The following is a 25,408-nucleotide window of genomic DNA, read 5'->3' on the forward strand; positions in this document are numbered from 1 at the left end:
TATCATTTTTCTCTGTACTGTATATACAGTCGCCAACCGTTTATTTGGACCTCATGGGGATTGCGCAAATGTCAGAATAAACAAGTGTCCAAAAAAGCAGATTAAGAAAAAAAATAACCTTTATTTCCACGCACTTATTCGAGCTCGGCAGTAGGCTTGAAGAAATCGTGAATGCGCCGTTGCACGCTGTTCCGTTTACGCGCAATCAGATAAGCCTGAATCTCGGAGAGGGTCGTACGGTCACTATAGGCGGCTGAAAGCACAGTCACTGCTTGTACACGCTCCGCATGCGACGGCAGTGTAGCACATGGTGCGTCATCTTCCGACTCGGATTCATCGTTCGGCGGTGCAGCAGAAACCTGACGAATGGTCTCGCTGTCGTCGAGTTCTGCGCATGTCAGTACAGCAGTGTCAGCACCTGTGAAACTATCAAATGAGACGGTGTTCGGAATCGCAACGCAACCACTGCGCAAGTCTCGGCAGAACATTTTCCGCGTCGGTAGGGAGCACATCGGAAGGCGACAAATCTTAGGCCTCCCGGCACCCGCTTGCCGGCATTCCCCAGCGCAGTCTGCACGGGCACTGTCGGTGCCATTAGACACTTGACGCGATGTTTGCATATGTTGCGTTGGATCACCGCAACCTCGACACAGCACACAAAGCAAGCATCACCACACCGTCATGGCGTCACCAGTTGCACAAATGAAAACGAAAATCAGCTGCTGGATTGTCTTGACATGGCTTACTGAGACCGGAACTGCTGTAGCCACGAACCAGGCAGAAACGATGAAGATGAGTAGGGATTTGCAGTAGTGCCACCATGGCGCCACTTTGTGGGGCAGCAAGAAGGCTACATTCAAAACAAAAATGGCATTCAGCAAGTCGAACCATGCACCGGTCAGAGTCAGTGCATGGTGCTCTCGATCGAGTTGGCTCAAGGAGTGTCCGAAAAATCAGACGAGAGGTTGCAAGGTGTCCGAACTTTCGGCAGTTGTTATACATTATGGTCTATGGGGAGAATGGCGGTGCCGCGAAGCAGACTGAATAATTGAGCATGTCCGAACCTTTGGAGTCCGAAAAATCAGTCGGCGACTGCACTTACATGAGCCTGCGAAATAGGAACCATTGCGCAGAAGAGCTGTCCAGCAGATGTTTATGCATTACAAAAAAAGTGTTTCATGTGCTCATGCATTTTCTTTTTCAGACTCAGGTTTTGAAAAGACTGGATCAAAAGTAAGTTTCAACCCCTACCCAGAAAACTTTATTTTAGTTATGGCGAAAGGTTTCCGAGGAGGAACTGCTCTGTGGGACGACCTTGTAAACAGAATTTCTCTGACTTGAAATGCAGTTTCCTCATGACAAGTCATTTTAAAGCAAAGCTTCAAATGCAAGGCTTTATTGCATTACAGTAGCTGAGGTGTAGCACAAGGATCTAGCACATCTTGCTGGATAAACTATAGCAGTGTTTCTCAAATTCTTTCAGTACATGACCCCTCTTAGTGGTACCCAACCTACCATGACCCGTTCCCCACCTTTATGAGCCTTTAGAAAATTTACATATTTTCAATGACGCAGGTACATTTACCTTTTAATTTATTTAAATGACATTAACCACAGCAGAGAGAGTTGCCAGAATGATTGCTAAATTTTTTTAACAAGGATTGATTGATTCATGCTAATTAGAAGGGTGTACATATTTTCTTTCTTGATGCAACTACATCTGCTGAACCCTACAGTTTCTACACTTTTGGTGAGACAAAACTCATTGCGGTTAGCCATGTTTGGTGAAGTTCTCTTTGTGGTGACCAAAGGTTTAGATTGCCATTTGTCTGGTAGTTTTGTTGTCCATCTTATTGTTGCCAAAACCAATATTACACTCTTCATAAGTAACATAACTTCAGAGGTGATATTTATGTATAACTGGATTTTTCTGTGGCCCAAATGTATTTAGAAAAATGAGAATCACTACTTCATGTTTATCTTTGGCTTACTTACTTACCGAACAGTTTCGGTCGGTGGACCAACCTTTTTCCCTTGAAAAAGGTCAGTCTGCCGACCGAAACTGGGGGGTAAATAAAGCAAATATAATTGTAAAGTTGTCCTTCCTATGTTTATATATATATATATATATATATATATATATATATATATATATAGAGAGAGAGAGAGAGAGAGAGAGAGAGAGAGGTTTATTTAGTCACGTGTGTGCTTTCTTAAGATCACGTGTTACGTGACACCATTGGGCAAAAAGGGATGTTCCACTTCCGCCCGCCATGCCTCTGATTGGCGCTTGCTAACACCCATAGGGCAAAGCCTAGTCAAACATAACTACCCAAGTTAATGGATGGATTGATGGCCATCACCATAGTACAATTGATTGTGCAATGCATGCGTAATGCGTAGGCTGTGGGTTCAGCTCCCACCGGCAACAAGTTACCCTTTTGTCCACATTCATTTTGCTTTTCTTCATTATTTTCGACATTTCAATTCCAACCACAGCCAATTTCCGCAATGATTTCCTTCGCCTCATTGTCTGTTGGTTTTATATGGTCATGATTATATATATACATTCTTAAAGGAAATGGGTTCAAAATAGTATGGGCACCGAGGCTGAAAATTCATCTCTGTTCTGGCAAGCAGAATGTACATATTTGTAACCTCCATGACCCCCCTGAAAAAGGCTCTTGGCCCATTTGAGGCCACAGTTTGAAAAACTCTCTGGACTTCAAAATTGCACTGCTGAGCTCAGTGTCACTGGTTCAGTCCCAGCAGTGGTGACCACATTTCAGTAGGGGCGAAATGCAAAAATGCCTGTGGTACCTAGATTTAGGTGTTCTCCAGGTATTCAAAATCATTCCTTAGTCCCCCCACAACAGCGTGCCTCATAACCAAATCGTGGTTTTGGCGTGTAAAACTCCAGAATTTACTTGTTATTATTTTTTGCTGCATAGAATTAGCAGGGCATCTTTGTGCTGGTGTGTGTTATGGGGGGGAGTGATTGATTGGTCACATGCTTTGCAAAGGCATAGAACCCTTAAGCAAGCATCACTGTGTTTTAAATTTTGCTGTACATACAGTTCTGCTTACAGTGCTTCTTTCACTGCTCACAAGGTGTTGAATTAGCCGGAACTAGTCCTAGAGCCTGCAATAGCCTCAGGAGGGGTCTTTAGCATAATCGTCAATAAAGTTCCACTTATTACTGCTTCTACATCGCATACTGTGAGGCCATGTGATCATTTGTTTGCATTTAAGGAGAAGGTGCAAACAATTATTTAAGTTAAAATTAAGACACGATTGCAGGCATTGTATCTCTCTTAATGTAGCATTCAGTTGAAACAATTCACAAAAGCTTTGCACAATGTAGATTCCAACAAGTGTCTTGCGTTTGTCATAATTCCTCTTTCTTTCCGTCTCTGTGTGTTTTCAGGCTGAAGGAGTCTGAGGCGAAAGTTGAAGAATTGACTCGAGTGAAATTTGAAAAGCAGAAGAGCTACCAGGTAAGTGCACTTTGCATTCATTTGGTAAATGAGCCATCAGGCCGACGAATTGGCAGTGTAAAAGGTGCCACTGCTTGCTCGGTACCTGTGATCAAGTAGCACCGCTCTTAACTTCTTTCTGGTCAAATGATTCTTGCACGAATCAGAATAATTTGCTTGAAATATGCAACATTGAGAAAAACGAACAAAAATATCTTTTGAGAAGTGTGTGTCAGTAATGCTGATTGCATAATTTGTCGATTTTCTTACACAGGTAAATGGAGCTCTCCTTGAAATTTCACAAATGTTCATGCATCGTCACGTTACCTTGAGGCCTGGCCTTTGCACTCTTCTTTTAGAAGCCTGCTCCCTAATGCATATAACTTGATTTTGGTGGCACAAAAATGGTCCTAAAATAATATGTGGCCATATTTTAAGTCATTATGATGGTCAATTAACAAGAATCATGTGCTGCTCACAACGCATTGAGTTATTGGCAGCTCATGAGAAAAACCGTCGATTCATTGTCAAATACTTGAGTGAAATTTTTTTTTCTCTTTATTTTCCACTTACTTTCGTTCATATGCATGAAGGGTTAGAGCAAGCAACCTTGACGAATGTTCGGCTAACTGGCTTTTTCTTGAGCTAAGTGCAGTGGTCGTGAACTTTGATGTATATAATTACAGCTTGTTTCCGTATACATCTTCACTAACTGCAAATTTTTGCTGTTTGATGCGCCAAATGTGCACAGCCCTATTTAATTTAATGGTCATTGTGAAACGTGTAATAACTACAGTAGACTTCCAATAAGACAAACCTTGTTAAGCCAAATCTTAAATTATGTCAAGCAATGTACAAATGGTTGGTTGGTTTCCCACCATAGACATAGAAGAAAAACATGGCTTAGCACAAATTGTTCATTCGGGTCAGCCGATCTTCTGCGTCCATCACCAATGCTGGCTACTCAATTCAGCCCGAGGCCCGTAGTGGCCTGTTGCTTTGACAAAAGTAAATATTTGGACATGAACTGTGCCAGTGTCGATGATGGTGTGAAAACATCCTGGTCTGACGCCATGGTAATGTAGTGGGAATGAAGCAACGCGTGCAGCAGTGGGACACTGTTTGGGCAGGAGGAGTGAGCGCAAATCACAAGCTGTTGACGCCGGCTGAGACTGTCTTTGCTGTGCCCGTCGTGCAGTCCTTCCGCCTGCCATCCGACGTTAATAAACCCCCTTTCAGTAATATTAATTTAGCCTTTGGATGTCAATAACGGTGGTTAGGACACAGCTGAGGAAGCACAGCAAGTGCTGCTCAGATGTGATAGAGCTGATTAATGATCTGAGTACTTTGACACACTGCTCCGATAGTCCAGAGAAGAAGCATCTGTTAAAAAAGACCTTTTCTAACAAATTTCAAAATGCTGGTTCGGAAGCATTTCTGAGCAGGTTAGGTGGAATGACAGTTTCAAGATATCACACAAATTCGCAAAGTGCCAGCAAGTGAAAATGACTGAGTGGCCAAAATAAAAGTGCATAAACCAGTGCTTTGAATTATGATGGTGCAGTAAATTTATCTTTCTTCTTTTTACATTGGGCTTCTGATTTTAATGGCTGGGTGAACTTAGTATAGTGGTATTTCTTTTCTTCAATGATTTCTTTTAAGATGAAGTTTTGATAACAGCAACCGGTTTTCTTGGTGCCTTTGAGTTTGTCTTTACAGTGTATCCACTGTTCTAGCACAGGTTGAGTGTGGTATTTTTGTTAAAAGCGAATGACTACAGGAGAGATGGGTTTGCAAGGAGCAAGCAGCGTCAGTAAGTAAGCCATGACATGTCATATGTGTCCCTTGCTGTTGACAGAGGTTCACAGGGAGGTCGAGAGTTGAAGTCACCCACCCTGGTCTACTGTTGGCCGATAATGAAATACAGCCACTGCACTGAACTTAAGAAACACTGCAAAAATGCACTGCTATGCAAGTAAATATCAGCATGCATGCAATACATTCGGAGCAGGAGATGTGGTCTTGCTTTCAATGAAACCTGGTACATACCAATCATTTGATTGGTGTTCGAGAAACCATGCTGACAATTGGTCGTTTGTGACTTTGATCAGATTCTCTTTTTGACTCTCTGTGCACTTTGGGTTAAATAATTAAAAGGGGCACTGAAACACTTTTTGAACATTATAAGAAAATATTTCTAACCTGTAGACAATGCTTCCATTAACATGCAAACCAAATATTATTCAGCTACACCCAGCATCCTAACCTACCACCTTGTATAATAGATTGCTTGGTGTTTTATGTGGCTTTTGACAGCTCCATTTTATTTTTTCGGTCCTATGCAACAGCAGCAATGATCTTAGGAAGGTGCAATGGCTCATAGATGTGAGCAATACGGCACCTTTGTCAGATGCCAGTCTTGGAAGGGAACGAAGAAAAAGAAATAAGTGATGAGCAGGAAACTGCTCATTGGTGCATCTTCAGCCAAGAGGAATCAATAAGTTGCATGGCAACGAGAACAGTAAACATTGCACTCTTCATATCTCCATTCATATTAGATCTTTTAAAAAGCAGTATTCATTGATATATCCCATGAAGGACATCGCTGTCATTCCAGCTTGTTACTAAAATTTTAAAAAATGGAAGGTGTTCCAGAGCTGCTTCGAGGAGCGTTCTTGTGATCTGGCTAAATTTTTCACCGTGAGATGTTATCTCTTGGAAGGTCTGTCTGGCTCAAAAGCTTGTTTGCTTTTGCCTATTGTTTTTTGCAGGATTTTGTGAAATATGTTGGGGAAAAATTGGACTTTCTTGTTGGATTGCTCTCTATACGTTCTGCAGATACCTTTCAGGTGAGTCATTAGTTTATGCACTGCTTTTTTTTGTGAGCCTTACTATCACAGTCTTTAGTAAAAAAAGTGTTTTAGTCCTCTTTCCCTTCATTCCTATCTGAATCTTTAAGCACTGCATGGCTCTCACAAATATTGAAATAATAAAAATTTGATGAATAATGCTCAATCACTTCATCTTTCAGGCTTTGTTTGCATCTCAGCTCATTGGGAAGCGGCCACTGAGTTTCCAAGTGGCAGAAATTAAGGTGAGACATTTTTGGTGCTTTCCGTGTACTGGCATGCATGCCAATACGTGGAAACTAACGGACTTTTGATTTTGAACTCTTTCAAAAAGGCCTAAGAAACAAATTTTAAATGTATATACAATTTGCATCTGTTTAATGAGTACTTGCTACATTGCCAAGCAGTCAGCAATCATTATGCTGGAGGTGTTCTTTCCAGCACATTTACATTCGAGACATGTGTTAACCATGTTTTCTGAAGATTGCTTTGGTTGAACGAAATGCTGCTAAATGTACACATGGAATCAGTGTGAAAGGGAACACTCATTTTGATTCTAAAACTGTCGGAACTGTTTGTTCTGGCAATGAACTCTAGAAAGCTTGACAAGCCACATTTTCTAGGAGATAACTTTTTGGAAACTGCTAGAAAATTAGATGTAAAGTCTCGCTACTGCCATGTAACTGCTTCTTCAATGCTTGTTAGGTCTTCAGTTTCTTATTGAGCACTTTGAGCCATTGAAAATGATATGGCATGGTTGCTTTTTAACTTTGTCAAGGTTTGTGTAGCAGTGATAGAGACCTTTAAATATTAAAATATAATTTCCAAGAGACCTTGAAAGCCTTTAAATTTTGTAATGGGCTTAAAAATATTTAAATTTTGTTTGTTGGTTAAGCGTAGTGGATCTCATTTAGACACCTCATCCGAGTTTGACGGCAAGCAAGCCAGACCCATGAGAACATTTGGAAGGTGTTATTGTGTTGGTTGGCTTGAGGCTTCTTTTCTTCTTGTTAAATTTTTTTGGGGGGTTAGTGTGGCAAAATGTTTTTTTCCTCTGTTGAAGATGTCCTCTTTTCAAGCTGACAGACATAATGTTCCTTGAAAATGTTTTGTCAAAGCTTCGAAGATTGAAGAACAGCTGCTGTGAAATTGCTTTGCATGAGTTGTCATAAGTCATTCACTTTCGAAGAATCTGCTAATGGACGGTAAATTGTTGCACTATTAACTGTTGCAGAGTAAGCTTCACTGGATACTGCAAGCAATCCGGTCCCTGTGCCTTGGTGAAGTTGATTCGAAAACACAATCCATTTCATACCCATCACTGCCGTAAGTGTGCTTGAAATATATTAATCATAGTGACAGTGTATCACACATAAAAATGTGTGTTGTCACCCTTGTGTCCGTATATGCCAGAAGAGGGATTTTTTTTTTTTTTCTGCTGGTTTGCCCAACTGGCCTGCAGTTTTGGAATTCTGAATTTCAGGAACTTATAGTGGAAAGTTGGCATTAAGGCTTTTTTTTACCAACCTAATCACAATTTGGCATTGATATTATTTTTAGCAGTCAGATCAAATATTGGCACAGTGATCAGAATGAAGTAGAAAAAGAATAAAGAAAGAAAAGCAAAATGAGGAGGCAGTGTTAAGCCTCTGCTTTTTTAAGCTGTAACCTCGTGCCTTCATGTCACTTTGTAAAGTTCAAGGTGCAAAGGTGCTTCAGCAACAAAAATTTATTCAGCCCCGAGAAACATGTGCAGTGCAGTCTGCCGTTAAAACTGACTGTTGGCGCTCTAGCTGCAGGTGCCGGTAAAGCTATATCATTGAGTGCACAGGTTTGTTGAAAGGTGCCAGTGCTATTAATCACAAATCATCTGCTGCGATGCTGGGTGATTATAGACTTGCCGGAGGGATATATTCGCACATGCTCTGTGTGTTTTCTTTAAAAGTGGGCCACACTGGACAAAAAGAGTACTTGACTGATGGTCAGTAGGCTGTTGCTAGTGAAAAGCAATATGCACCTCTTAGGCCACGTCGTGGGCTCAATTCCTGGACATGGTGTGACAGAGGTGCTTGTGTGAAAACACTGGTGTGACTAGATTCTTTAAAAAAAATATTACACGTGGCTACAATAACCCTAAAATCTTGCGTATAATTCAATGTTTTTCTCTTCTTCCTATAAATTCCGGCTTGTTAAACTTGCTTTGCGTATCATGTTCACATATAGGTATGTAGGTTAGATCATGACAAAGTTTGTAAGCATAGTATAAGCTCGACTGATAGAGGACAATTATAATTAGATGTCCCTGAGAAAGGCCTTCTTCCTGCAGTGAACTCAAACTAGCTGAAATTAATGATTGCTATGATATCCACTGCTTTAATGTGTTTCTTTCCTTTATGACCAACACTGAAGTGTCTTTTTGGCTGTACTGTGTACAGATGATGATGATGATAATAATAATAATAATAATAATAATAATAATAATAATAATAATAACAACAACTATTATTATTATTATTATTATTATTATTATTATTATTATTATTATTATTATTATTATTATTATTATTATTATTATTCATGAATGATCTACAAGAGAAAGTTCCAGCTCGCACAAGCAAAGTGGGGAAGTCACAGTGTGGTTCATAGTCGTAGGCATTATGACAAACTAAACTACTTAGCAAGATGGAGAACTCCCCCGCAAAAAAAGGAAACAAAGCATCTATAAAAAATAAATAAATAGATAATTTCTTTTTTATTTTGCTGTCACCCAAGTTACCGTCTTGCTTTCTGCCGGTTTTCACTTTCACAGGCTTATTGAGGCTATCAAGTTTTCAATCAGTAGGCACAAGACACGCCTACAATATCTGAAACCTTTTTAATGTTGTTGCTGGTTCTATAGCAAAGGAAGCATGACTGATCAGATTGTGCATGTGTCACATTCTTGATGAGCACCAGCAGTTAACCTGGAATGTATGGTGAGACACAAACAAAGAGCGGAAGAGTTGGCCCGTGAGATTATATTCAATGATTGATGACTCTGCTCAATGCTATTGTTGTGATTTTAGTGTTGCTTGTCTTTCTGGGCAGAAATTTTCTCAATAAAGTATAATTTTTGCCTCTGTGCTCTTGGCAGTTTAATTAATTTTCTTTGTATTGCCCACCCTGCTTGGGCTCAAAGTCCACAGTATGAAACAAACAAATTAAGTAAAAATTTGCTACTGCTTCTGTTGATGCTTGCATGTAGTAAGCTTTGAAACATGTTAAGCTCCATTGCACATTTAATAAGTTGTAATTTGCTTTTTGGTTACAGTCACCATTGCAGCTCCAGTGGTTCAGATGTCAAGGTTCAGGCGAAAAGATCCTTCCGCTCTTGAAACAGTCACCTAATTTCTTCGCGTGTGAGCCTCTGTAGAGGTTCATAATGTGTGGGATCATGCAGACAGGTTTAGACAATGGACTTTTTGTTTTGTCTAACACTCGCACTTTCTCATTGTCTGTGTGACAGTGTTGCTAATTATGGATCCTTGCTGATTTGCGGGGATATTTGGTATTCTTTGGCACAAGCGTTCGATGTGATAGGTTGTTAAGGAAGTGACCAACTGCTCATGTATATTCAGGATCTGAGTCAAAGAATTCGTGCGTTGTTCTGTGATGGTGTGTAAACTTGGAATTGCATTTTTTTTTGTTAATGTGTGGGTATTTATGAGCTTTTGAAACTTGAGAAATTAGGAAGTTTTCAGGTTTATGAAAGCGTTTCTTTGGAGTATGTGAATGGAGTTAAATATTCTGACGTATGTATATTTTTCTTATGGTACAAAGCTGCTATTTACCAGTGATTAGCAACATCTGGATGTGCTCAAAGAACTCCAGCATGTTGTTTATATTGTTTGCTGGTATCTGATTGGATTAGTGTCTGGTGCATGTCCTGTCACGACTTTGTGTGGATAGGTGGGGATCTATTGTACAAAAATAATGTGAAAGTTTCAGTTAATTACCAGAAATATAAATGAATCTTAATGAAAATTTACTTGCTTAATATGTTTTGCACATATACTGTGACATATATTTTTACCTATTTTTTCACGCAATGTAATTGCCATTTTATACAAATATTGTTAATTCTGGTGTGTGGCACCTCGCAAACTTAAGTGTAATTTGATGTATCAAATGCCATTGCCTACAAATGATAAATTTTCCCCTGTGACAGTGGTATTCATTGTGTTCAATGAGACAATTGAGGCGCTCATTATAGGGCAATACAGTCATAGTAAGTGTGGCCTTTTAATATTTCTTATACTTATGATTTTTTTATGGTAAATCTTTGCATCTCCATCATGACTGTGAACTAAGCATTCTTTTGTGCTGATCTCGACGTTGAACAAGGCTTGCTTTTTATTTTGTTCATGGAAGGCACATTCTACTTTTACTACTTATTGTGAGCTTTCTTTTTATTGTGATTATTTTTTATTTCATGACCACAGTTCTTTCATGGCAGGGTCATCGTTTTAGTGTGCCATATATGCGGATATTTAGTTTAGCTATGAGTGCTGAACTTGGGTCATACCGTATGCACTCTCCTAGAAGCCGTTTTCTTTTTTTCACAATCTTAACGAGGTGCGACCTTTGCATTAGAGTGGGCAATATTGGTCCAATTTTTCTGGCCTCTCATAATCTCCATGATCTCTTTGTACTAAAAGTGTCCACACTGTTGATTTCATAACGCATTTATTCACGTGTGCAAGCCTAACACCTGGCGCCTGTGTAGTCCTCAACACTGTTGGTGTTGCTGCTGCTCAGGATGTATTCGGCGGCGTACTCCTCGATACCAATGCCCTCCATGCCATCTATGGGATTACAGATGCTTTCACTTTAAAGCTTTCCATAACTACCAAAGAGGCATTGCGCTTAGAAACAAAGGGAAAACAAGCTTTCTTTTTTTATTTCAAAGTTTGGTCTTCTAAGCTGGGCGTGTGGCTTTTTTACATGTGTGGCCCTCACTTGAGTGGATACGGTATTTAAATGTGATAAGTGAGGCATTCCAACCTGCATTCTTCGATCAAGGTTAAACTGTGCTTTTTGTGATGTTTGCTTTTTGCATGTATACTTTTGTTACAAGTATCTTACGACTTTCTTCAGTGGGGCCCATATTTTTAAATGTTGCTTTGTTTACTTCCGTAATGGTGTTTTATTGATGTAAACCTGTGCAAGTCTGAAATTATAACATTCCTTCTTAGCAGCTGCTTGATGAAAACATCCTTAATGAACACTTCAGTTGAAGCAGTGCATTGGCTTTCTGCTGTGCTCACATCTGACTTAAAAGGGCGCTTCTCAAGTTGGCGTTACCCACATTACCCCATTTCTTTTGTGCCCTGAAATCTGTTTGAGGCTGACAACACTCACATGTGTTCACAGTCACACAGTTCACGCACACACTTCTTAGAGAAATATATTTTGTAGTCTTTTTGCCAGCCTCGTCTTCAGGGTTCCTTGACCAGACGGAAGTTTTCATGGTTGGGTAAATGTTAAGAATTCTTTTAAAGGGAGTCTGAAAAGAAAACACTGTCAGCTTATACTGATAAAATGTTTCTTAAGAGCTCTGTTTTCGTTAATTCTGCTTTAATAGGTTGGTTATTAGATGAGAAAATGAGGCTCAAACTTACATCTTTTAAATCTCTTGCTGAAACCCTAGTGCCAGTGTGTCAATGTGATGTCATGGGTTTCACACTATATGTCTTTTTTATATTTAGGTGATTATGGCTCAGTGAAAGCTCTTGAAAGTTAGTAAGTTCTGCATCTGGGTTGTTTAGAATGCAGTGTTGTTCGTTTCTACTGATAAGCGATTAACTAGATCTGAGCAGACACCATCAAAAATCGATGGCATTAAGCAAGCTGGTGCACAAACTTTAACCAGGCATTGCCATTCATTTTTGTTTTTGCATCTTTTTTGGCTTAGCAGTCCTCTTCTTGTGGTAAGAGTGGTTTTGTGTGTGTGTGCATGTGTGTGTGTTTGTGGGGGTGTATTGTTGAAAGGTAATTTACCAATACATCTGAAATTATTGTTCTGTTAAGGGTCCATTTAAAAAGCTGTTGTAGCCTTAGGGCATCTCTCATGAGGATAATGTTGCGGAGAGTGTGAATTACACGAGGAAATGGCCTGAAGTAAAAGTGTTTCAAGACATATGGGATTTCGTGTTGTGGAAGAAAGCGTTGGCATAGGATGTTTGTGAACTTTCGTTTCATAAGTGTTTTGTCGATGCTGTTGGAAACTTTCAGGGCACATCTTATGTAGCAGGGTCTGTGGGAGATGTGTTAGGCTGTGGAAGTTATTTGAGTGCTTCACCGTGATATGTGCTTGTCAGTCCCTTAGTCTACAATTTAGACTGGCAGGTGTGTGTAGGCTCATATATTTTAAGAAATCTGGTTGAGAGCTAAATTCCCAGAACAAGTGCACAACTTTTTTGTTGCAGCTCACATATTTTGTGATTTGCCTGCACATGCAGCTTACTCGAATGAACGAACAAACCATATATGTATGTGTGTTTTGGGGATGGGAATAAAAGTGTGATGCTGTTGAAATTGCATCATTTGTCATTTTTTCTTGTGCTGGCTCAGTTCGGCCATTGTAGTTTTTTTTTTTCACATATGATACAGCCAAGTGTGACAGTTTCAAGAGCACGAATTGGCAAAAAAAGTTTTTTTTTTCCATTGGGACTTACGACTTATAGCTTAGCTTGGAATTGAAACATGCCGCATGGCCTTGAAGAAGACAAGTCCACTTGTCAAAACGTTGAATCCTGCTTTCACCTTGTTCTCGTTTTGCTCATTGCCTTGAGTTTCCATCACCCCGCCTTCCCCGTGTTTTCCCTGGATGCCGCATGGTGGTTATACAGGGGAAGTACCCCCTGCACTTTAAGTTCCCGTGCTAAAGCACAGTGGCTTTAGCACTGTGCTAACTTGACAACGCAACATTTCCAATTTCTCCTATCTCCTCTTTATATTTGCCGTGCCTTCTGCGTAGCCAGACGGCGCTGTTCTCATACCCGTCTGTTCTTTCACCGTGGGAGCAACCTAGGAGTTTTTGTCTTTCACACCAGGGGCCTCGCTGTTTACTTTGAAGGCGGTGTCGCACCTAATAACCCTATAACTAGACCACCGGTTACCTGCCTCCTGCCTATAACGTCTTGTTTTCCGCTTAATTCGCTGATGCAAGCTTGAATCCAATCTTCAATTGCCGCAGTTTCTAAAGCCTTTACAAAGTGCGGGATAAGCTTCGCAGTACAATGCTCGTCGCCTACGCCGTGGACCTGGGTTCGAGTTAGAGGTCGGGGTTTTGATCGAGCGCTTCTGCACAAATGTCGCAGGCGCCTGTAACTCTGGCTTCTCCACAATGAGATGCGTTCGGAGAAGCTTGCTTTCGGTGACGCGGCAAATCGGGAACAGTTGAATGTGAGCAGTTGCACGAGCTGCAATATTCCAACTGTCGCATGCGAAAAAAAAAAAGGAAAACGAACAAACAAAATCGAAGACAGTTGTAGAATAATGGATGTGCTAGTAAGAACTAAATTGGGTAATGGGAGAACTATAGAAGCGGGCTTCCTCACGCTACAACCGTTGCAGAGGAGAAGCCAGGTTTACAGGTATCCTGGCAAGAGCGTTTGGACACGCGTGGTTTGCTGACATTCGCCATGTCCTTCATACAGCTGCCGCGGCGTATGGTTCGAATGCCACACATTGAACGCCGATGAATTTATTATCGTTCCTTTCAAACAAATTAAAGTGGCACGACAAAAAAAAAATTGGCCGACGATTACGCTTCTTGGTAATGCGATCTTTGAGCGCAGCTGCTGCCTTATTTCAGCAACAGGCAGCCGCATACAGAACACGCAGTGCCGAACGGAGGCACTTCTGCGTTTCGGATTGGGCAGCACACTCCGTGATCCACCGCTATCGAACCGGCGCTCCGGCGAAGGGCCATTTTATAGTGGGTCACCGCCGCAGAGAGGGATGGGGGTGAGATTACCAATTATTATTTAATGTTTCTTCTGAGGTGGGATGAGGAAACGGATGGAGAACAGGGGTATTGAGTAGAGGTCACACACTCATTCACTCACAAACAGGCCTCTATGTGGCCGCACAAAGTTGGGGTGGGAAGTAGAAGTTGGGGCACGAAACGCTATAACTGTCTTTCGAGTCACCGCAACGGCACTGCACCAGGTAAGGGGAGGTATAGGGTAAGAGTGGAGGCGACAGAAGTACAGCCAGAGGCGACAAATGCCACTGAGAAACGCGCCCAACAAAGTGGGAAGCGAGACACACGGCTGAGAGCCGTACAGACACGCGACGAGTATACGGAGGAGTGGAGAGCCGTGGATCACGCGCGAGGCGGCAAGGAGCGCCCGCCGCCGGCGCCGCGGCAGTGTCGCGACGGTGGGAGAAGGGACGGCGAGGGCGGAGTGGACGGTAGCGGCGACAGTCGCCGCAACGGCGCTGCGCGGAGGAAGGGGGCGAGAGGATAGGCGAGAGCGCGTAATCCGGCTTTGGAGGACAAGGGGAGAGCAAGACTCGCACCGCGCGCGAGAGATGGCAGCAGGAGTGCGCGCAGCTAGGTCAGCGCGCGGAGGATGACCTTGGTTACGGCGAGGCCGACGGCGAGGCTCAACGGCGACGCGAAACGCAGGAACGGGCGCCAAAGAGCTGCGCTCTAAAAGCGGACAGCAGTGTCTTCGTTACCATGAACAGCACAGAACAGTCAGACAGCGCAATGGCGATTGCAGGTTAAGTAGCTAATTGACTAGTACAACCTAAACACGTGCGTGCCTTCAATCCAAATTTGACAAAGACTCTTCACACCCAAGCAAAGTTGGTGACGGCTGGGTGACACGTTTGTGACCCTTCTTTATTATCCATGATGGGGGGCAGCGCAAGGGAGCAATTCTAAGAAGGGCGAAACGACGTTCTTTACCATATTACACATTTATAAATTTCTTTACATGGTGCTCGTGACACGTTCAGGTAGACTTCTTGAAGACGCGAAAATTGCGTGCGTGAGACGTTGCAACGTCCAAGCAGCTAATCAAAAATATTCAGTAATTACCTTGTCACCATATTCACATGAGGGTACATGGCAACGCGAAAGCTTAAAGCGGAACGGAAAAGAAATCATATCTGCTCAGCTGAAGTCTTAAGATCAAATACCGCTTTCAAGATATCAGGCCTTAATATGTGCTACAATATGAATCGCTATTTCAGTTAACAGTTTCCCAAAAGCCATCTTTAGAAGTTCGGGACCGCTTTAGTTGGCACGCCAATGCATTTTATTGGGATATATTTCGGGGACGAATATCTCGAAAGTGGCGCTATTCCTGTTAATTATGTTAAACAGGCATGATTTTGCTTTACTGCCCAGCTTCAATTTCGAAATTGCAACGTGGGCCATAACGTGAATAATCAAAAATCTTAATTAGTAGATCTCCCTGCAACATGGGCTTATAAATGTGTCGTGCACGTGATGTGGGCCTCTTCGGGTAATCCGCCTGGGTAAGCCGAATTGCTCTGTGTATTGAATAAGATTTTTTAAATGTGTTCTAACTCAATAAATTACTAAATATATTGATAAGCTTTTTCAAACAGAACCTTTGATTAGGCAAACTAGGCGTACTGAAGCCATATATGTCAGGCGGCGTCATTAGTACTTGCGAAACATTGCAGTAGCGAGTCTCACCACAACGAGATGGAGCGGTTGTCCATTAGCGACAGCACAGCATATTTTACATCACGCCATTTCGCGCTATGCGCTTCGTCAAATTGCGTGAGCACTGCCTGGCGCCACAAGTTGCAGTCGATAACGATGGCTCCACGACTGTGGAGGCGAACTTGTGTCGCTGTCGAAACGTGCGCTGCGAAAACAACCGAATTTGGACAAGCATCAGACGGGTGACCCACTTTCCCGAGATATTCGACGGAAGAAATGACGGACGGCATACGTGATAGCCACAGCGTAGTCTTGCTCACCCGTCACGTATCTCGGCACGACAGAACCTTCTTCCAGTGAAGGGCTAAAACTCAACGGCGCCCGCCCTAACGGATGTTGTTCTATAGCCCATCCGTATTATCCTTCAATGCACGGCAGACGATGTTGAATTGAACAACAAAGCAAGCGCATCTATAATAATGAAGAAAAGCTCAATGCGGCACAACTGTTCTTTCGGGTATCCATATGTATGCGCGCATGTCCGTGACTTCTTACGGGTATGCGAAAGAGACCTTAAAGTCGAGTTGTCTTAAGGTGTGAGGAAATAAAGGCTGAGAAGGCAGTGTGGTGACACCGTGAGACGCGCTTTCCATATCCTATAGCCTTTGCGTATTTGCCGTTCGTTGTCATCGCACGCAATTGATGTCGCACGCTCTGAAGCGTTCGCATGGTTAAATGTCTTCTTTACGCACAACCGAATAGGACTGTTAATACGTTCAGCGAGTCGGTTCAACCGGTCGCTCGGCAATTTCACAGCGCGATATTTCTCTTTGTCGGCTCTGCAGCGCATCGCTCGGGAGCGTTCTAGACAGAATTGTCGAAGTCTGTATGCGCGCAGTATCGCAGAAGTGCCCGTATCATGACTGCTATCGCCGAGAAGGGTTTTCTTAATTATAACTTGCATTCATAACGAGCTGTTGCTCTGTCTTTGCCATCCAGCTGGCGTCTCTCTCTCGAGAGCGTTCTATACAGAAGTGTCGAAGGCCGTATAGGCGCCTCTTCACAGAGCGAAGACTCCGTATCATGACTTCTTTTGCCGAACAACGCTTTCTCGCCGAGGCTAGGATAGCTCGCGCCTGCGGCTGCTTCTTCGTCCCAAACGCCTGGCGAGGCGTCGCCTTCGATCGGTGCGAAGTGGACTTCAGTAGCTGGTACAGTGCCTGCGTCGCGGTCGCCGTCATCGTGGCCGTTACGGCCGAGGTATACCTGTTTGTCCGCCAAGTTTCCGTGCCGGCAGCATACATCGAGGACTTCTTCGAGAAGCTGTACTTTGCGATGCACATCCTCGTCGCGGTCAAGGTTTTGACCAACCTCAGCTTCTTTGTCGCCGGCAATCGCACCTTCGTGGAGGCCCTGAGGGACGTCAAGCGACTGGAACGTTCCATCGGGTTCAGGTATGCCAAGCCGCGCGGCAACATGTAGGTGGCGCTGACGTCGTTAGGAAAGTGTAGAAAGTCGTTAGTAAGAGGCGATTGCAGGATTGGTGGAAGAAAAGTAGGGAAACGACAAAAAAACGGAGACGTACAAAAGCGCAGTTCGCAAAAGGGGATCAGGAAATTTGACTGGGGGAGTTCATAGCGTTTTTCTTCTTTTTTTATTGTTTAACCTAGGTAGGACATTAGGCAGTATAGTAGCAAGAGCTTGGTGGCGAAACCCACCACCCCGTTCTAAAGGGGACGCTCATAACATCCATCCACCCAGCAAGCGACGATATAAGCAAGAGATGTTTAGAGCATTGGCGGCAAAAAAAAAGGTTATCGGGGAAGGAATTGATAGGACCGGAACTGTTAGAGCCATAGTTATAGCTGTACAATGTGTTCGCTTTGGACACTACAGTTTTTTAATCGAAAGGCTATAAGCGCAGTGGACTGCAGATGAATTCTTAGGCAACACGGACATACTTTGCCGCTAATCACGTCAGTTTCAGAAGATTAATTAACAAAATTCATTAACTTTTTATTTAGTGCCTTAGGGGCAGTTGTTACAAATGGCGAAGTTGAAGGCAGTCACGTTTTTATACACCCTCAAATAAATAAATAAATAAATAAATATATATATATATATATATATATATATATATATATATATATATATATATATATATATATATATATGCTTAAATTCGCACCTAACGCGAGATCTTCATCATCGAATTTCAACGGTAAATCCAGGAAATATCGAAACCGAGCGCCACAGGAGCGCAAGAAAGGCGACCCCACTAGCATAAGAGCAGCATTCCGGGCAAGTTGGTAATCCATTACTCAAATAATATTGTGCGACAACAACAACTAAAAAAAAAAACGACACGGACGTAAGAGAAGAAGACACACCAAGCGCAAACTTTCTGTCACTATCATATCAGATCGCTATCATATCGGACCGAAACACCCCGTGACGACGAGCGCGAAGAAGAGACGGATGAGGCTATGCTGCGCCAAACACGAGGTCTCTTCTGTCTCTTCTGTCTGCGTCTTTCCACACGCAACATTCTGGTGGAGGTAAGCGATCCCCGTCCTCACCACGGAACTCAGAAGTGGTCGGCACACCGAGCTTGTCACCATGCCTCCCGGTGACGCGCCCACCTCTGCAACGGCTTCGGCATGTCCCACTGCTCCAATCGTCACGGTCGCCCCACATCGCGACCCAGGTGTGTTCTCTGGCCTGGAGGGCCAGGATGTTGACGACTGGATCAAACTCTATGAACACGCCAGTGCTAATAACAGGTGGGACCCAACGATTATGCTCGCCAATGTCATCTTTTATCTCGGCGGCACCCCACGCGTGCTGCACCAAACGCATGACGACGAGATAACCAGTTGGGACAATTTCAAAGAGAAGCTACGGGAACTGTTCGGCGACCCCATTGGGCGCAAGGCTGCCGCGAGAAAGGCTCTTGCGTCTCGTGTACAGTCATCTACGGAGCCGTACGTTTCCTACATCCTCGACGTCTTAGCTCTATGCCGCAAAGCTGACGATGGTATGTCCGAAGCCGATAAAGTGTCACATATTCTAAAAGGCATCGCCGACGACGCTTTCAATTTGCTTGTTTTCGGCAACGTCTCGACTATCGACGCCATCATCAAAGAATGCCGTCGCCTTGAGCAAGCTAAGAGCCGCCGTATTACACACCACATCACACGGCTACCCAGCACCTCCACCAGAATGTTGCGTGTGGAAAGACACAGACAGAAGAGGCTATTTACACGCTATTTACACTGGAGCCAGGCAGCCAGGCTGACACTCGCTCGTGCCAAGCGCACCGACCAACTTCGTCGTCGTTCTCGCGGCGGCTCATTTCTTGAGCATCGCTTGAGCATATCGTAATACTATAAATCCAATTTAAGAAGAAAAATGGCTGTGTTAATTTACAGGTTGTTTCGGCGAGCACTTTCAAAAATGTTTAAAAGTTGCCTGTGGCAGATATCACAATTTTAGTTCGTGAGCTGGTCTACTCGAAGCGGCGGACAATACTTGCACAAAAAATTGATATGCAAAACCGACTTAGCAATACAATTTCACTAATTAAGTTTATAACTAATTACATTATGGCCCATATTGCAATTTACAAATTCTATCCGTGGAGTTCGCAAGGCGGATCCACCTGGGACGAATTTCCAATATGACACCAGTTTCTAGATATAAATTCCCGAACTTTGCGGAGAGATGCATTGGCGTTCCAGTTTATTTGTTAACAAAACGTCGTTTCATGCACTGAAACACACAAGTAGCTGGAACGCCAATGCATTTCTACGCAAAGTTCGGGAATTTATATCTCGAAGCTGGTGTCGGGCTGAGAATTCGTTCCAAGTGGATCCGCCTTGCGAAGCCTACTGCTAGAATTTGTAAATTGCAATATGGGTCGTAAGATAATTAGCTTAAAGGTTAATTACTTAATTCTTGTTAATAAGTCGATTTTGCATTTTAATTCTTTGTGCAAGTAGTGTCCGCCGCTTCGAGTAGACCGGCTCATAAACTAGAATTGAGCTATCTGCCACAGGCAACCTTTAAAAAATTGTGAAAGTGTTCGCTGAAACACCCTGTATATCTTGTGTAAAAAGCCGGCGTCATCTAGAAATTTACTCACGTCAGGTAATGGGACTATCGTATCATCTCCTAAAATAAAGCAGGGTCTAAAGGTATGCGTAGTTGATATAAGCTGCGCAAAAGGTTTCGTCTGTGTACTTCTGTATGTGTGTATGTCAGTAATATATGCATATTGGTTAGTGGTTCTTGGCATTTCTCGCATGTTGGCGCGTCTTCTTCTGTTAAGTAAATAATTGTGTGCGAGGCGTGTGTGCCCAATGTGTAATCGGCACAAAACTAAACTACTTCGAAGAACCGCTCCTGGTGGTTACACGACTTCCACCAAGATTTAAAAAAAAAGGTGGGCAGTAAAAATGCGACTGCCTCCGTCGTTGTTCCTGTCCTACTCGTCTCTGTACTGCATGCTTGGGGCAGGGAAAAAGAATCGTCAATTCACGACTTCGATTAGTGATGCTATTTCTCCAGGTTCCAGGAAGAGGGCAGCTGGGCTCGTCTAAGGCGCCGCTTGAGGCTGGTCGCGTTCGCCGCGGTTGTGTTGTGCTTCGGGTTGAGTCGAGCCTTCACCGTAGTCGACATGGCCAGGGACATGCTGGCGCCTTGGTTCCTGCCCCTAGTGACCGGTACGTTCTCGCTTTGCTACGGCGCCGTCGAGCTGATGGTCGTGATCACCGAGAGGTACTTCTGCGTGGTGCTGTCGCGCTACGTCCAGTTCCAGGTGGGTGGCTGTATGGCGCACTCCGTGATGCAGCGAGTGGCAGCAATTTTTTTCTTTGTTTCTACTGCACGAGGCCAGATCACAGATGCACGGTCAGCATGCATCAAATTTTTTTCATTCAGGCAATACGTTCACGTTTCATTGATTGATTGATTGATTGATTGATTGATTGATTGATTCAGTCAGTCAGTCAGTCAGTCAGTCAGTCAGTCAGTCAGTCAGTCAGTCAGTCAGTCAAAATGTACAGTTTTGTACATACTGACACGTGTACTTATCTTTATCGGACGACCACGTTTCGCCACCTAACAAATGTAATCGCACAGCGCGGGACGCGCCTGCATGTATCCGAAGTTTCTGGAAAGTTATCGATGCTTCTACCCGGCTGTCTGTTGTTGCCGAATGTTGTGTTATCTGATTTCATCGCGTGACGCGAATGGTGTAGAATATTGTGGAAGGCACGCGGGTCCGAACGATTAGTCTGGAACATTCGACGACTGCTGTATAAAAGCCGACGCGCTTGACTCGCTGATCAGATTTTCGACAATCGTCGACTGTGTTCGCCGCTTTCGTTGTGCTATAAGTGTAGCCTGTTTTGTGGGCACAGGTTCGCCCAATAAAATCTAGTTTTGCCTTTCGCAGTATTGCCCCTGTGTTCTTAACGTCACCACCACGTGACAATATATTCAGCCAATACATGCATGTCTCAATCATTATTTTATTGACTCTATCAGTAAATGCACATTTTATTCCTTAATTCAAACCTTCAAACACGTCAAGACCTGTCCAACTCTACAAAACAAACAAACAAACAAACAAACAAACAAACAAACAAACAAACAAACAAACAAACTTCGCTATGAAAAAAATTGCTGGCTCTCCCGTAATCGAGATAGACGTAAACATGGAAGGGCAACCGGCATAGCAGATTGTTTGGAGATTATACTAGCCACAGTCTTAGAATGGGTGTAGTGCATGTTCGCAATGACACATCCCACCACACCACAACACACCACGCCATACTGTGCACTGGTCCATAAAGACGCTGCCCAGCTAAAAGAAGAAAACTGGCTGTAGGCAGCATGACAGGCAACGGAAGACGTCAGGGAGACATAGCGCACTGCCGAGCTAGAACAGGAAAATCGCCTGAAGGAGGCATCACACAGCGTGGCGCCATCTCTCGAGGCGACGCGAAACCCGCGCCGTGGAACTCACGGACCGCTGGCGTTCAAAAGAGCGCAGACAATCCTGTCTCAGCGCCAAAAGATGACAATCAAGTGTATGGTGCACTGCATCTGCCTTTTGAACGTCGCTACTGGAAATGACAAGTAAATCTTCAGCGTACTACAAGTTACAGCTTGAATGATATTGTGAACAAACATTAGAAAGAACTCGGAAGTAATGTTTTTTTGTTACATGTTTGGGCAGTAACTAGCGCATGTAACGTGTTCCTGTACAAAGGGTTGGGGGCCAGGGACCACATTTTCGGAAGTTCTGACTGGTTGCCCGGATGATCTCGTTTTGTTCTCGCAACTTGCCCGGATGTTCTCATTTGACTGCCCGTATAACGGCTCTGGCTTTTAGCTACAGTTGTCGGCGACTCACGCGAAGGTCGCCGACAGCTGTAGCTAAAAGCATTTCATATTTAAAATAACGCCTCCGCAGGTAGGCCGGGCCCACGAGCTTCTCGGTGGTGGTCGGACGTCCCCTGCGCTGCAGACGACGCGAGACCTGGCGGGAGCCGTGGACAGGCTCCGAGCCAGTATGGCGGCCGTGGCCAGGATAGTTCGCAAGGTGGACGACTGGTTGCGCTTCGCAGTGCTGGTCAACTTCCTCATCTCGGCGCTCTCCGCGTGCGTGGTGACGTACGCCGTGGTCAGCACTCATATCAGCACGGAGAAGCTGCTGTGCACGGCCGCCTACGCGGCGCTCACGTGTCTTTCCATCGCTGACGCGTCTCTCTCTGCCGGTGACGTCAAGGAGCAGGCTCTCAAGCTCAAGGCCGTGCTCGACTCGGCGTCTGTGCTGAACCTTCCTCCGAGGGTCACCTGCCAGGTGAGTCCGGCGGCTCGCTGTAAGCTGCAGGCTCTAACCACGGGGTATAGGGAAGATTAGGAGGGAGTGCCACGTCACAATGTTGATGCCCTGCCACAAAACAAAAGATCACCGCCCAAGCACTGCGTACAGATGGTTAACTAGCAAAGATGAAACGTGCGGCCCCGGTGTTTATCACTGGGTTAATCCCGACGGCTCGTTAAATGACGACTTGGTAGGCTGCTGGATTCTCGGTACGCAGTTGCTGCTTGCGCTCGGCTGCACGAGCCTGTTCTTGTGCCCGCGCTGCAGCATCGGCATGGCGCGGACGAGCTCGTTCCCAGTTCTGCTCGCGGCATTGCTGATCGAAAGCTGCCTGTTCCTAAGGTGTGCGTATGACGCGTGGCCTGCCCATTTCGGAGCCGGAGAGACAGTGCTGCCCGCGCGCGCTCGGCTGCGACGGATAGCAACGTCGTCACTACTAGCGCAGCTTATCCAACACCACTTGAATAGCGCAAGGCTGACCAGGCTTCAGACGCGCCCCCTCCCCTGGCTACGCCATTGCCTGGAGTGTCCGTATAGCTGTGCCCCCCAAATTTTTTTTCCTGCCGGGGCCCTGCTCTGTTTTATGTCTGGCACGTCGTCTATGAACAAAAGAGCATATTCTTCGAACGTTCGCGCCAGACAAGTACAGGATGGTACACGCCTTCAAGCAGACCAAGGGTCTGCTCAAGGTAATAATAGTTGTATTATTATGCACCGAGCATGGGAAACTTAACAGAGAATAATGGAACCTTAGCACCCCCCCTCACCCCCGGAAAAAAGAATTCTGGCTGCGACTCCAGGCGCGTTGCCGCCGTTGTCGCCAACGCTATGCTGTCCCAGATGCGACGGCGCATGCGCGGCCTCACGGACTTATCGGAGGTCACGTGATTTGTTGCGGGTTGCGAGCAGTTCAGGTTAGAAGGCTGGAGCCTCGATGCAGCGCGCCGTTCTCTCCGCGCCTCTTGGGATCAGCCGTGTTCCGGAGGTGAGGCGCACTGAAGTGGCAAATGGAGCGGCAGCAGGAAACGTTCGCACTGGAACATAGATGCGCGCTCGCCGCAGCCGGTGCTTCTCGTTGCGCCAACGTTGTGACCAGACTAGTTCTCGCGGTCGTGGAGTGACTTTTGGCTCCTCTGTGTCATTTGGGTGCGTGACTCAACGTATGTTTAGTCAGTAAACGAATTTTCTAATTGCTATATATGCTTATAACCAAATTACCAGCGCTACTATAGGTACGTGAGCTTTATTGGCACAGTTACTGGACCATGCTTCAGGTACTAGTGCGCGCACTGACACTGTGTGCTTGAATTTAGTGTTCGTATGTGTACTGTTTGTTTATGCTTCTTGTTTTATTTTCTTTATTCATTGTTGCTTGAGTTGTTTATACAATTTATGGATAGCCAGTTCCAGAAAGGCCTAACTGCCAACTTTCCTGCATTAAAAAATGCAAAACGTTTCTCTGTTTTTAGGTGGAGCTTTTCAGCATGACCATCGACGAAAAACAGCTCTGCTTCACTGGCTCTGGATTCTTCATTGTTGACAGGCCCATGCTAACGTCGGTAGGTGAAACTCGTAGAAGGATTCAAGGGCCAGCAATTTGGCTAAATGTTTATGGTAGCGAAGGGGAGGCGGGCAAACACAAGCACGAGGGAAACGAAAAGCACTGCCCTCCCTTCAGGAATGCGCGGATACGTTTTCTGTGTTCCTTCTTTTCACCCGCCACTGTGCGGCCTTTCAGTTGATACTCGGAATCGGTGTTGTCCTTATAGTACTATCAACCTTTCAGTTGCTAGTAGACAGTTGATATCAACCTTTCAGTTGATAGTTGTAATAGGTGTTGTCCTTATGGTACTATCAACCTTTCAGCTGATAGTCGGAATTGGTGTTGTCCTTATGGTATTATCAACCTTTCAGCTGATACTTGGAATTGGTGTTGTCCTTATGGTACTATAAACCTTTCACCTGATATTCGGTATTGGTGTTGTCCTTACGGTAGTATCCACCTTTCAGCTGATACTCGGAATTGGTGTTGTCCTTATGGTACTATCAACCTTTCGGTTGATAGTCGGAATTCGTGTTGTCCTTATTGTACTAATTTATTATAATACTTATTAGTTCGAGGAGGGCGGCCTTAAGGCATAGTAGAAAAAAAAGAAGACAAAATAGAAAGCACAAATGCACGCAACCCAACGTCGCGCAAGACAATCAACCATGGCTCGCTGCAGTCAACATGCCGGGGTGCTACTGCGGGCATCGGCCAATTCCGCCATGTTGTCGAATCCGCCTTCTACTCAGCTCTGATTGGCCGAGGGGACTTTTGCGGCCTCCCGAAATGGCTCGAAATGCGGCCACAACAGAGTCTGACAGTCTGGCGGAATTCGTCGATGTCCAGAGTACCGCCGGTCGATGAGGGGGACCGACCATGTGAGAAATTGCTCCCGAATACGCCATGCGCCCAGGGCAAGATGACGACAGGTGGTACATATTTATTGATTAA

At 44.4% G+C, this 25,408-nt stretch overlaps 1 protein-coding gene across 4 annotated transcripts in view; it reads left to right on the top strand.

Annotated features, from left to right (window-relative positions):
- Window positions 1-25,408, top strand: part of LOC126544993 (uncharacterized) — a 46,113-nt gene that overhangs the window by 17,756 nt on the left and 2,949 nt on the right. For 3 of the 4 annotated variants that reach the window (XM_072285030.1, XM_055078052.2, XM_055078053.2), the window contains 4 exons: window positions 1,205-1,233; window positions 3,428-3,497; window positions 22,498-22,887; window positions 24,381-24,470. In XM_072285030.1, the coding sequence (XP_072141131.1) occupies window positions 1,205-1,233; window positions 3,428-3,497; window positions 22,498-22,887; window positions 24,381-24,470 (579 nt within the window). Of the gene's footprint in view, window positions 1-1,204; window positions 1,234-3,427; window positions 3,498-6,247; window positions 6,326-6,507; window positions 6,571-7,559; window positions 7,652-9,635; window positions 12,902-22,497; window positions 22,888-24,380; window positions 24,471-25,408 lie in introns of those variants that run through there. The other variant, XM_050192580.3, reaches the window with a different exon arrangement.

The sequence above is a fragment of the Dermacentor andersoni genome, chromosome 10 (assembly GCF_023375885.2).
Source record: "Dermacentor andersoni chromosome 10, qqDerAnde1_hic_scaffold, whole genome shotgun sequence".
Classification (NCBI taxonomy): Eukaryota; Metazoa; Arthropoda; class Arachnida; order Ixodida; family Ixodidae; genus Dermacentor; species Dermacentor andersoni.